Genomic DNA, 13,557 nt, shown 5'->3' with positions numbered 1-13,557 from the left:
GATGGGCTGAATGGTTAGTAGGTTAATTGGTCATTATTAATTGTCCTATGATTAGGCTGGGGTTAAATCGGTGGTAACCTGGGTGTAGCAGCTCGTTGGGGGCAAAAGAGCCAGTTATGCGTTGTAATTCTAAATAAACAAGCCAGTCTGATAGCTGTTGGTGTTTAATCACCATGCGGGTCCACCAGGGATCCCCCCCCCACCCCCCCAGGACACCAGGGATCCCCCTAGTTGTTGTTTAACCTGCACCCCAGGACACCAGGAACCCCCCCAGTTGCTGTTTAATCCCCACCCCGGGACCACCAGGGATCCACTGCCCCCCAACTGCAGGACTACCCCGTCCCCATTAGCAGCCTACTGAAGGAAAGGAACCCAACTACCCACCTGATCACGGTCGGGTACATCTCGCTAACGTAGAGATAACAACAAGCGAAAGAAGCAGCCAGACTCCCCTTCCCGATGACAGTGAGGGTCATGCTCAGGATCTGGAGATCTGTGGGTGCAGCACAGAGCTGGGTAAGTGACGTCGAAGCTGAACGCTCACGCCTGCAACGGCCTCCATCAGCTCTTTATACGAGAGTCCCAATGGGCAGCACGGTCGCGGGGTGGTCAGTGTAACGCCAGTACAGAGCTAGTGACCCAGGTTCAATTCCTGCCACTGTTTCAATGTGGTGATGATGGTTTGAGGATTAAAGATAATCTTTAGTAATTTTGTTTATATATTGCACTGTACTCCAGCCGCAAACAACAAATTTCACAGCATAGGTCACTGATAATAAACAGGATTCTGATTTTCCCATCATTCCCTGCACATGGTCCGTATCCCATCACTCCCTGCACATGGTCCATATCCCATCATTCCCTGCACATAGTCCGTATCCTATCATTTCATAAGACCATAAGACAGAGGGAATAGGATTAGGCCTTTTGGCCCATCGAGTCTGCTCTGCCATTCAATAATGGCTGGTCCTTATTTTTCCCTCCACAGCTCCACTCCCTGATCTTCTCCCTGTGACCTTTGATGCCAAGTCCAATCAAGTATCTGCCAATCTCTGCCTTAAATACACCCAACGACCTGGCCTCCAGGGCTGCCTCTGCTAATGAATTTCACAACTGCACCACCCTGTGGCTGAAAAAATTTCTTTGCATCTCTGTTTTAAATGGACATGCCTCTGGTCTCAGGCTGTGCCCTCTTATCCTAGACTCCCCCACCATCCTTTCCACATCTACCATGTCTAGACCTTTCAACATTCAAAAGGTTTCAATGAGATGCCCCCTCATCCTTCTAAATTCCAGCGAGTACAGACCCAGAGCCATCAAAAGCTCCTTGTGTGATAACCCTTTCATTCCTGGAATCACCCTTGTGAGCTCCCTCTGGACTCTCTCCAATGCCAGCATATCTTTTCTGAGATGAGGAGCCAAGAACTGTTCACAATACTGAAGGTGAGGCCTCACCAGTGCCTTATAAAGCCTCAGAATCACATCCTTGCTCTTGTTCTAGACCTCTTGAAATGAGTGCTAACTTTGCATTTGCCTTCCTCACCACCGACTCAACCTGCACGTTAACTTGCAAGGTGTTCTGCACAAGGACTTCCAAGACCTTCTGCATCTCAGATTTTTGGATTTTCTCCCCATTTGGAAAATATTCTTCACATTTACTTCTTCTACCAAACTGTATGACTATGCATTTTCCAACACTGTATTTCATTTGCCATTCTCTTGCCCATTCTCCAAATCTGTCTAAGTACATTAACAATGTACTGTTCTCTGTGGGTCCTCCCATTAACAGTGTACTGTTCTCTATGGTCCTCCCATTAACAGTGTACTGTTCTTTAACATTTGACCTCCCCAAGTGAAAGATCTCATAAATGTCCAGATTAAATTCCATCTGCTATTTCTCTGCCCACATCAGGAACAGTTCTACATCCTGCTGTGTCCTTAACACCACCCATCTTTGAATGGTCTGCAAATTTGCTAACCCACTCATCAATGTCTACATCCAGGTGTTTTAAAGGGAGCCGGTAATAGTCAGGCATTCCTGACCCTCTCTCTGGACACGTTCCCATGATCCCATCTCCAGGCATGCAGTGGGACCACAATCCATCCCCTGCTCGCTCCCTGGGATGAAACAGATCCCGATCCAGACCATCAGGAACCCTGAACAATCGGCTGCTGGCTTGTCCCATCCCCACATTACTGGCAGTTAGCATGAATCAGAGCGGTCAAAATCCAACTGACCTTTTGGGACGAAGATGTTAATCAGGATGACCAACCCCGCCAGGATGAGGGAGGCGCTTTGCGTGAATCTCCTGCCGACGTAACTCATGGTGCAAACACCCACCAGCTTGGCAGGGATGTCTATTGCTCCGAAGATGAGCTGAATCAGGTAGATGTTGACCCCAAACCCTTGCAGGTCCACTGCCAGCCCGTAGTACGAGAAGCTCGTTGAGAACCTGCGGGGCAGGGAGAAAAGATCCACCAGAACGGCTCTCACCAACACCTGTAGAAGCAAAGGTTACGGGGCTCGGCCCTTCAGATAAACCCAGGAACTCCCTCTAACGGCCCCGTGGGAAAACCTTCCCCACGTGAAAGAAGGATGTAAAGCTGAGGTTTATAAGGCATTAGTCAGACCGCATGTGGAGTATTGTGAGCAGTTTTGGGCCCCTTATCTAAGAAAGGATGTGCTGGCATTGGAGAGGGTCCAGGGGATTAATGTATGAGGAGTGTCTTGTGGCTGCAGACCTCTGCTCACTGGAGTTTTAAAGAATGAAGGAGAATCTCATTGAAACCTATCGAATATGGAAAGGCCTTGATAGGGTGGATACGTTGAGGATGTTTCCCATAGTGGGGGATTCAAAGATCAGAGGGCACAGATAGAGTGGATGTGAAGAGGGTGTTTCTTATGGTGGGGGAGTCTAGGACCAGAGGACACACATAGAGTGGATGTGGAGAGGATGTTTCCCATAGTGGGGGATTCAAAGATCAGAGGACACAGACAGAGTGGACGTGGAGAGGATGTTTCCTATAGTGGGGAATCTAGGACCAGACGTCACAGATAGAGTGGATGTGGAGAGGATGTTTCCTATAGTGGGGGAGTCTAGGACCAGAGGACACAGATAGAGTGGTCATCCATTTAGAACAGAGAGAAGGAGGAGGAATTTCTTTAGCCAGGGGGTGGTGAATCCGTGGAATTCAGTGCCCCAGAAGGCTCTGGAGTTCATGATATTGGGTATATTTAAAGATAAGTTTGATAGGTTCTTGATTAGTCAGGGTGTCAAAGGTTACAGGGAGAAGGCAGAAGAATTGGTTTCAGAGGGAAAATTCTACTCCTACATCAACTCAGCCCGACCTTCTCAAAGTTAGCTACATTCGTTTTATTTGTTACATGTACATCGAATCTGGTGTCGTTTCTGTGTCAACAACCAACACAGTCTGAGGATGTGCTGGGGGCAGCCACCAACACAGTATGCCCACGACTCACTGACCTGAACCTGTCCATCTTTGGGGCATGGCAGGAAACCCTGGTGTGGCCTCAAAATGTTTTTGTTCTGATTTAAATTTAGTTCTGTTCTTTTGTTCTGTTTAAAATTTTGGATGCGGCCTCTTACATAACTTGTGTTTGGTCGCCTTACAGGGGCCACAAAGGAATTTATTTCCAGCCTATCCCTTGTTTTGGCTGGCTATTTTTTTACGCAGTTCACATGCGCTAGCTGTAATCGAGCCGCTTAGCGTGTTTTCAATGAAAACGCGAGCCGATGATTAGAGTACTGGTGAAATTGTTGTAGGCCTCACAAGGCAGGACCAAGAATCACTTTGTGGTCTAGTTTATCAGCGGAGAAAGCGAATCGATCAGTGAACGCAATACAGAAAGTCCAGGGAAGGTCCAAACACACGTTCGGCGTTTGAGACTATCTGTTACTCTGGGAGCAAAGTAAAAATAGTAGTATAAGTAGAAGTTTACTTTAAAGAATTTAAATAAATACATTCACTTAATCTTCAGTAGTCCTTCCCCGCAGTGTATAATAATGCAGCCTCTGCAATGTCAGTTTTGCATTGCGTTCAGATTCACGGAAACTTGCTCTCCTGGAGCGTTCATACCCGAGAAATGTCGGATGATCCAACACTTTGGGAACAAGGTGGCTGAACTTGAGGAGGAAGTGACTGAACTTGAGGAGGAGGTAGCTGACCTGTGGTGTTGTAGAGAATTGGCAGACGTGCTCCAGATGTCATTTAGGGAGATACTGCCCACGGCTTGAGCCTCCAGATCAGAGAGAAAGAGACGGCTGGGTGACCATGGGAAGAAAGCGCAGAGCAAGGGCTGCACACCGACCGGGGGCATCAACCGCAGAGTTGGAAGTGTCTTGTGGTAAGGGATGGGCGATCAATCCTGGTCTTGCTTTACCTGGCAGAGGTGGAGGGAGAGGATCCGGTACAGAAGGGCCGTGGTACAGGATCTCAACCCCTGCAGAAGGTTGCAAACTCAGCCAGCTCCATCAGCCTTGCCACCATCGAGGGCATCTTCAAACAGCGATGCCTCAAAAAGGTGGCATCCATCATTGAGGGCCCCCATCACCCAGGACATGCCCTCTTCCGATTGCTACCATCAGGAAGGAGGTACAGGAGCCTGAAGACACACACTCAACGATTCAGGAACAGCTTCTTCCCCTCCGCCATCTGATTTCTGAACGGACAATGAACCCATGAACACTACCTCACTACCTTTTACTCCCTTTTTGCGCTTATATAATATAATTTGTAGTTCTAGTTATTAGGCTTTGCCGTGTACTGCCACGACAAAACAGTAAATATCACAACCTACGTCAGTGACATTAAAGCAGATTCTGATTCTGAAGTTTGTGTTCAGGCGAGGTGGCAAAGTTAGAAAGGGCCAACAGGCAGTCTGCAGGAGGATCTCAACGGTCGAGCAGCGTCCAGCGTCCAGCGGGGGAGGAATAGGACACCACGTCCAACCTCCCTGCATCCGGTTAGGTCCAACGTGGAGCATTGACAATCAGGAGGGACCTCGTCAAACTGGAGAAGTAGCGGAGGAGATTTACAAGGAATCTGTCTGGACCAGGGGTGGGATCTCTGGATTTCCGTGACTTTCCAAAGGTCTCCGAGTTAGTTGGTTAATCAATCACAACTGGTTAGTATGAGCTTATTGAGCCGAAATAATGTGTTGCCGTGTTGTACCTCTAAATAAACAAATATAAACAAGCATTTGGCATGGACTAGAAGGGCCAAGATGGCCTGTTTCTGTGCTGTAATTGTTATATGGTTATATTTAGATATAGATGACACACAGGAGGACCTTGAGAACTAATTGGCATCAAACCAAGCACAACATTGTGGGCCGAATGGCCTGTCCCATACGGTACAGTTCTGAGTTCCATGTTCTGCAATTGTAGATGATCGACATGGACGTCCGCTTCCCTTCTGTTCCTGGTCCCCTCTGTCCTCAACACCTTGGACTTCCAAATATTTGTCTACCTGCACCTGAAATCTCTCTGACGATCTGGCCTCCAGAGACTCGCCTCCCCATTCCCTCTCCCGAGAGAAAACACCTCTCCAGACCTCGGTGGTGAGGAGCACCACGGAGGCTTACCGGCCTGCAGGATACCATTAAAGCTCAGGACGTCCAAGTTCTGAGTTCAGTTCTGCCACTGTCTCTAAGAAGTTTGTACGTCCTCCTCCCCGACATTCGAGGCATGAAGGCATTCAAGTGCTGAGTGGGTTTCCTCCGGGTGCTCCAGTTTCCTCCCACAGTTCAAAGACGTACCGGTTAGTAGGTTAACTGGTCATTGTAAGCTGTCCTGTGATTAGGCTCAGGTTAAGAGGGTTGCTGGGCACGGTGGCTCGGTGGACTGAAAGGGCCTGTTGCACATTGTGGCTTTAAATAGAAAATCCAGCCCCCTGCAGCTCCATCCTCTCCATCGAGGGTCTCGAGCAGAAACATCTCCTGTCAGACTTCCCCCTCAGGAAATTCACAGGTTAGACCAGGTGACCCCCCCCACCCCCATTTTTCTAAACTCCCTGGAGCACAGAGCCAAGCCTCAGGATAGGACAGGTAAATGACTTACCAGATGGACATGGTGCAGAAGGTTATCCTGCGGACTGTGGGAGTTTTGAACAGGTCGAGGGCGTTGTACGTCCCCTTGCTGGATTTTAGCTCCGCCTCCATGTTGGACTTGAGGAACTTTGGGAACAGAAGCAATGATATAGGAGCGTACAGGATCGGAACTGGAGACGACCATTCTACTTGTTCTTCCCTCCCTCTCTTCCTCCAGCCCTACCTCAGCACCAGTTTCCAGCCCTTCTCCCCCATCTCACTGAGTAAGTCTCCCCAGTTCTCCGGGCTAGGCCGCCACCCTCCGAGCGAAGAAACTCCTCCATGCCTGGTGTGTACGGTGCACCGATCAGTACAACGCGCATACATAGATGAGCACCGCACATGGGAATATACCGTGTCACACGGGAAATGCAATGCACACACAGAAAGATACCGCACACACGTACACTCTCACGCACACACACACAGGGACATACCGCGGGTATATCTGTGTGTGGGGTATATCACTGCGTGTGCGGGGAGTATATCTGTGTGTGTGTGTGTGTGTGTGTGTGTGTATTGTGGGATTATATCCCTGTAACTGTGGTGCATACTCCGGTGTGTGGGGGTATATCCCTGGGGTTGTATGGGAAATACACTCCGTATGGGGTATACCCCGTATGTACAGTATATTCCCACATGTGTACAGCATTATTCCCCATGTGTGTACGGTATATTCCCCCATAGGCACGGTATACTCCCCTGTGTGTATGGTATAATCCTCCCTGTGTACAGTATAATGCCCCCATGTGTACAGTATATTCCCCTCGTGTGTACGGTATTATTCCCGTGTTCAGTATAATCCCCATTTGTACGGTGTAATCGCCCATGTGTATGGTATAACCTTGTGTGTACAGTATTATCCCCCATGTGTACGGTATAATCCTGTGTGTACGGTATATCCCCCATGTGTAAGGTACATACCCCTGTATTTATGGTATAATCCTCCGTGTGTACGATATATTCCCAGTGTGTACGGTATAATCCCGTGTTTACGGTATATTCCTGTGTACGGTATAATCCTGTGTGTATGATATTATTCCCATGGGTACCGTATTATTACCCTCTGTGTTCGGTATAATCTCCCGTGTGTACAGTATATTCTTGTGTATGATATAATCCTGTGTGTATGGTATAGTCCTGTGTACGGTACAATCCTGTGTGCGGTATATTCCCCGTGTGTACCGTATATTCCTGTGCACGGTGTAATCCTGTGTGTACAGTATAATCCCTTATTATAGGCATCCGTTAGTCTCGTGAGACCATGGATTTGCGCCTTGGAGGTTTCCAGGGTGCAGGCCTGGGCAAGGTTGTATGGAAGACCAGCAGTTGCCCATGCTGCAAGTCTTCCCTCTCCACGCCACCGATGTTGTCCAAGGGAAGGGCATTAGGACCCATACAGCTTGGCACCGGTGTCGTCACAGAGCAATGTGTGGTTAAGTGCCTTGCTCAAGGACACAACACGTTGCCTCAGCCAAGGCTCGAACTAGCGACCTTCAGATCGCTGGACAAACGCTTTAACCACTTGGCCAAGCGCCAACACTAATAATCCCCCATATGTACGGTATAATCCTATGTACGGTATAATCCCCCGTCTATACAGTATATTCCTGTGTATATGGATGCCTGGTGTACCGAATAATACACACTGAACGATTGAGCTCCCTACTCATTACTGAGGTCACTCCGCAAACTTCCCATTGGGATACCCATTGCAGGAATGGCGGCGATGACAGGGAACCCGTCTCCCATCAGCACTCACCGCAGCGGTTATCTCCTCGGCTTCCTCCTTTTTGCCGTTTATCCTCGCCACTCTCTTGAGCTGTTTGAGAGCCACGTCAGCCTTGTTGTTCATCATGAGCCACCGGGCGGACTCAGGAAACCACCTGTAAACAGGGAATTTCCGGAGTTAACCGGCTCAGCATTCTCTCCACAGATGGGCGGAACGACAGGAAAATGCAGTGGGTTCTCTCTGAAACCTGTTAAATCTTGAAAAGCCTAGAGTGGATGTGAAGAGGATGTTTCCTATAGTGGGGGAGTCTAGGACCAGAGGACACAGATAGAGTGGATGTGGAGAGGATGTTTCCTATAGTGGGGGAGTCTAGGACCAGAGGACACAGATAGAGTGGATGTGGAGAGGATGTTTCCTATAGTGGGGGAGTCTAGGACCAGAGGACACAGATAGAGTGGATGTGAAGAGGATGTTTCCTATAGTGGGGGAGTCTAGGACCAGAGGACACAGATAGAGTGGATGTGGAGAGGATGTTTCCTATAGTCGGGGAGTCTGGGACCAGAGGACACAGATAGAGTGGATGTGGAGAGAATGTTTCCTATAGTGGGGGAGTCTAGGACCAGAGGACACAGATAGAGTGGATGTGGAGAGAATGTTTCCTATAGTGGGGGAGTCTAGGACCAGAGGACACAGAGAGAGGGGATGTGGAGAGGATGTTTAGAATGAATAGGATGTCCCTTTAGAACAGAGATGAGAAGGAATTTCTTTAGCCAGAGAGTGATGAATCTGGAATTCTTTGCTAAGGATGTCTGCAGAGGTCCCAGACGTTGGGTACATTTAAAGCAGAGATTGATAGGTTTTTGATTAGTCAGGCCATGAGACGTTACAGGGAGAAAGCAGGAGAGTGGGATTGAGAGGGATAGTAAATCAGCCATGATGGAATGGCTGACTTGATGGGCCAAATGGCCTAATTCTGCTCCCTATGGCTTATGGTCCTCATTTGCTTGGGTGATATTTCAGATTCATTTATTTATCATAGGGATGAAATATGTTAATTGTATTAACAACAAACACACACGGTAGTGTAACGGTTAGCCCAACACTTTACAGCACCAGTGATCCGCGTTCAATCCCCACCGCTGGCTGTAAGGAGTTTGTACGTTCTCCCCATAACCATCGGGGTTCCTCCAGGTGCTCTGGTTTCCTCTCTCAGTACCGGTTAGGGATAGTAAGTTGTGGAGATGTTATGTTAATGGTGACATTTGTGGGCTGCCCCCAATACGTTCTTGGATTGTGTTGGTTATTGATGCAAACAATGTATTTTACTGTGTGTTTCAATGTCTATGTAATAAAGCAAATCCTTTTATCTGTCAGTTTTCTCTGTTCTACATCTGTGTTCCGTGATCCATGTTCTACATAGAAACATAGAAAATAGGTGCAGGAGTAGGCCATTCGGCCCTTCAAGCCTGCACCGCTATTCAGTATGATCATGGCTGATCATCCAGCTCAGAACCCTGTACCTGCCTTCTCTCCATACCCCCTGATCCCTTTAGCCACAAGGGCCATATCTAACTCCCTCTTAAATATAGCCAATGAACTGGCCTCAACTGTTTCCTGTGGCAGAGAATTCCACAGATTCACCACTCTCTGTGTGAAGAAGTTTTTCTTCATCTCTGTCCTAAAAGGCTTCCCCTTTACCCTTAAACTGTGACCCCTCGTTCTGGACTTCCCCAACATCGGGAACAACCTTCCGGCATCTAGCCTGTCCAATCCCTTTAGGATTTTATACGTTTCAATAAGATCCCCCCTCAATCTTCTAAATTCCAGCAAGTATAAGCCTAGTCGATCCAGTCTTTCATCACATGAAAGTCCTGCCATCCCAGGAGTCAATCTAGTGAACCTTCTTTGTACTCCCTCTATGGTAAGGATGCCTTTCCTCAGATTAGGGGACCAAAACTGCACACAATACTCTAGGTGTGGTCTCACCAAGGCCTTGTACAACTGCAGTAGTACCTCCCTGCTCCTGTACTCAAATCCTCTTGCTATGAATGCCAGCATACCATTCGCCTTTTTCACCGCCTGCTGTACCTGCATGCCCACTTTCAATGACTGGTGTATAATGACACCCAGGTCTGGTTGCACCTCCCCTTTTCCTAATCGGCCACCATTCAGATAATAATCTGTTTTCCTGTTCTGGCCACCAAAGTGGATAACCTCACATTTATCCACATTAAATTGCATCTGTCATGAATTTGCCCACTCACCTAACCTATCCAAGTCACCCTGCATCCTCTTAGCATCCTCCTCACAGTTAACACTGCCGCCCAGCTTCGTGTCATCCACAAACTTGGAGATGCTGCATTTAATTCCCTCATCTAAGTCATTAATATATATTGTGAACAACTGGGGTCCCAGCACTGAGCCTTGCGGTACCCCACTAGTCACCGCCTGCCATTCTGAAAAGGTCCCGTTTATTCCCACTCTTTGCTTCCTGTCTGCTAACCAATTCTCCACCCACACCAATACCTTACCCCCAATACCGTGTGCTTTAAGTTTGCACACTAATCTCCTGTGTGGGACCTTGTCAAAAGCCTTTTGAAAATCCAAATATACCACATCCACTGGTTCTCCCCTATCCACTCTACTAGTTACATCGTCAAAAAATTCTATGAGATTCATCAGACATGATTTTCCTTTCACAAATCCATGTTGACTTTGTCCGATGATTTCACCCCTTTTCCTTTTTTTTTCTTTTTTTAAAAATTTTATTTTTATTTTTATTTTTATTTGGATAAGGAATTCACAAATATCATGTACTTTTTTAACACATATAACCTTTTCCATTTTTTTATATGTATAAAACTACAATTATTTATACATTCTTAAGTACACATTGAGATGATATAAAAGGAAAATAAACACTTAAATAGATAATTATGTACTGTGGTAAATCTAACCTATTAGGCTAAGTAATGGTATTAGTTGTTAAGAAAAGTGGTAATAATAGTTTCCATATAACCCTTCTGGACCATTTCCACTGGTCCAAAATATTGTAACAACATTTGTAACAACCATTGTAGGTGTTTATATCCTAATTTGTTCGTGCTTGCTCCTGCCCACAGACATAATTATCCAATCCCTATGTACTTATTTACTTAATTTTTCCATTTTTTATCCCTTTCCCAAATCTTTCCCTTTACTTGTGTTAATTCCCTATTTTCCAAAAGAAAACAAAAAAAAAGACATTTAGACTAGGGGTGCTTACGTTAGCAATATTACTGTGTTGATGAGAAGAGCAATATAAATCATCAGGAGAGTCATCTAAAGTCTGCTCGCATTGGGGTTATATATTCAATCCATTTATTCCAGATTTGATAAAATTTTTCTTTTTGAATTCTCAGGGAGTAAGTCAACTTTTCCATTTTAAATATTTCCAAGATAATTTCGTGCCAATCTTCTAATGTAGGTGGTATTGGATTTAGCCACTTTCTAGTGATTGATTTCTTACTTGCTGCTAAAAGGGCCTGCAGCAACTTTATATCTTTTTTCTGTTCAAGAAACAATACATGCCCCAAATAGAGCGTCTCAAAGTTCAGAGGTATCTGGGACCTAAATATCTTAACTAATGTTCTATGAATACCTTCCCAATATAGACTTAATTTAGGGCAATCCCAGAAAATATGAAAATGATTTGCCTCCTTGGAGCCGCACCTTCTCCAACACATCACATTTGTATCTTTATATTTTTCCTGATATGGGGTCTTGAAGTATCTTATAATGTTTTTCCAACAATGTTCTCTCCAAGTCAAAGAATTAGTCGAGGACCATTGAAAGCCGCAGATTTTCCTCCAAGCCTCCTCTGAAAGTACCAACCCCGCTTCTTTCTCCCACTTCTCTTTTATATACAGTGTATTTACATTTTTAGCATGGGAGAGTGCATTATATAATCGAGAAACTGATTTACTAGGTATTGAACTGCAAGCCGAATTCAGAATCTTGAAAAATTCTAATTCTACTGTTGATAGGTCTGTATATCTACAACTCTGGTTAACATAGTTTCGTATTTGAAGGTACCTAAAAAAGTCATTATGTTCTAGGCCATGTTTGTCCTGCAGGATTTGGAAACTTTGTAATACTCTTTTATCTATAAATGAGAGGTAGGTTGTAAGACCTTTCTTTATCCATAGCTCAAATCTTTTAACTCCTCTGTTGGGAAGGAATTCGGTATCATATGCACACCATCTAAAGAGTTTTAACATGTTATTAATTCCACATGAATTAACCACCTTCTGCCATACTTTTAATGTAAGATTTATCCAAGCATTATTAAATTTTTCCAACTGGGCCATCAATCCTTTGTCAGCTATTGAGGCCTGTAGAGGAAAACTGTCAACTAATCCAAATTCTATTTCCTTCCATCTAGCCTTATATTCCCTATTACACCAATATAACAGAGGGGTTATCTGTGAGGCATAAAAATAATTTCTCAGGCAAGGAAGAACCATACCTCCTCCTTCCTTCCCTAACTGTAAGGTGTTATATCGAATTCTAGGTTTCTTTCCTTGCCAAATGAAGCGGGAAATCCATTTGTCCCATTCCCTGAATTGATTATCATCCACCTCCACTGGTAAAGTACGGGAAAAGATACAATAACCGAGGAAGAATATTCATTTTTATAGTATTTATCCTTGAATTTAAACTTAAAAAGGGGATAAGATTCCATCTATGCATATCTGCTTTTATCTCTGAGATTAATGGCCCATAATTTACCTGTGACAGCGTTGAAAGATCCTTCGGCAGGGTTATTCCTAAATATTTTAATGATTTAGCTTCCCACTTAAGATCGTATGTATCCTGCAATTTTTTTGGATGGTGTATAATTTAGGGACATAACCTGCGTTTTCTTTACATTTATTTTATAACCTGATATTTTCCCAAAGTCATCAACAGTGTAAACAATCCTATAAATGATTTTTCTGGTTCACTCAGATAGACTAAAACATCATCTGCGAATAACGCCACTTTCTGTTCAATCCCTGCCACCTTGATACCTTTTACGATTTCGCTCTGTCTTATTAGTTGGGCAAGTGGTTCAATATATAGCGCAAAAAGGAGAGGAGAAATTGGGCATCCCTGTCTAGTGCCTCTCTCTAAGATGAAGGAGTCAGAGAGGTCCCCATTTATCTTAATTCGGGCTGTAGGGCTGTCATATAGAGTCTGAATTACTTTAATAAACCTTTCTTGAAAGCCGAATCTTCCTAACACTCCGTATAGGAATGCCCAACTAACCGAATCAAAAGCTTTCTCAGCGTCCAATCCTACTACCATTGTCTCTGTCTCATTCTTATCAACCTGTTCTAATATGTGCAGAGTTCTCCTTATGTTGTCCTGTATTTGTCTTTGTTGAATAAATCCAGTCTGGTCTAAATGGATTAGGCCAGGTAAAAGCTTTTCCAATCTGCGCGCTAATATAGATGTAAATAGTTTGTAATCTAAATTAAGAACACTAATTGGCCGATAATTGCCACATTCTAGTTTATCTTTACCCTCTTTAGGAATAACTGAAATAATCGCTTCTCTCCAGGAAGGTGGAGTTTCTCCTCTCTGCAAGATCCAATTAAAGGTGTTAAATAGTAATGGGGCTAACTGTGTCTTCAGGGACTTGTACCACTCTGAGGTAAACCCATCAGAACCCGGGGACTTTCCAGCCTTTAAC

At 45.2% G+C, this 13,557-nt stretch overlaps 1 protein-coding gene across 5 annotated transcripts in view; it reads right to left on the bottom strand.

The window, feature by feature from the left end:
• The window catches only part of LOC134339616 (solute carrier family 22 member 6-A-like), a 77,631-nt gene that overhangs the window by 19,711 nt on the left and 44,363 nt on the right, over positions 1 to 13,557 (bottom strand). For 4 of the 5 annotated variants that reach the window (XM_063036287.1, XM_063036289.1, XM_063036288.1 and 1 more), the window contains 4 exons: positions 7,872 to 7,995; positions 6,081 to 6,196; positions 2,239 to 2,453; positions 385 to 493 (listed from right to left, as the gene is read on the bottom strand). In XM_063036287.1, coding sequence (XP_062892357.1) covers positions 385 to 493; positions 2,239 to 2,453; positions 6,081 to 6,196; positions 7,872 to 7,995 — 564 coding nt within the window. The remainder of the gene's footprint in view (positions 1 to 384; positions 494 to 2,238; positions 2,454 to 6,080; positions 6,197 to 7,871; positions 7,996 to 13,557) is intronic. The other variant, XM_063036290.1, reaches the window with a different exon arrangement.

This window comes from Mobula hypostoma, chromosome 30 (genome assembly GCF_963921235.1).
Source record: "Mobula hypostoma chromosome 30, sMobHyp1.1, whole genome shotgun sequence".
In the NCBI taxonomy this organism is placed as follows: Eukaryota; Metazoa; Chordata; class Chondrichthyes; order Myliobatiformes; family Myliobatidae; genus Mobula; species Mobula hypostoma.
The sequence above is the reverse complement of the archived record's forward strand: the minus strand, read 5'-3'. Positions and strand labels throughout refer to the sequence as shown.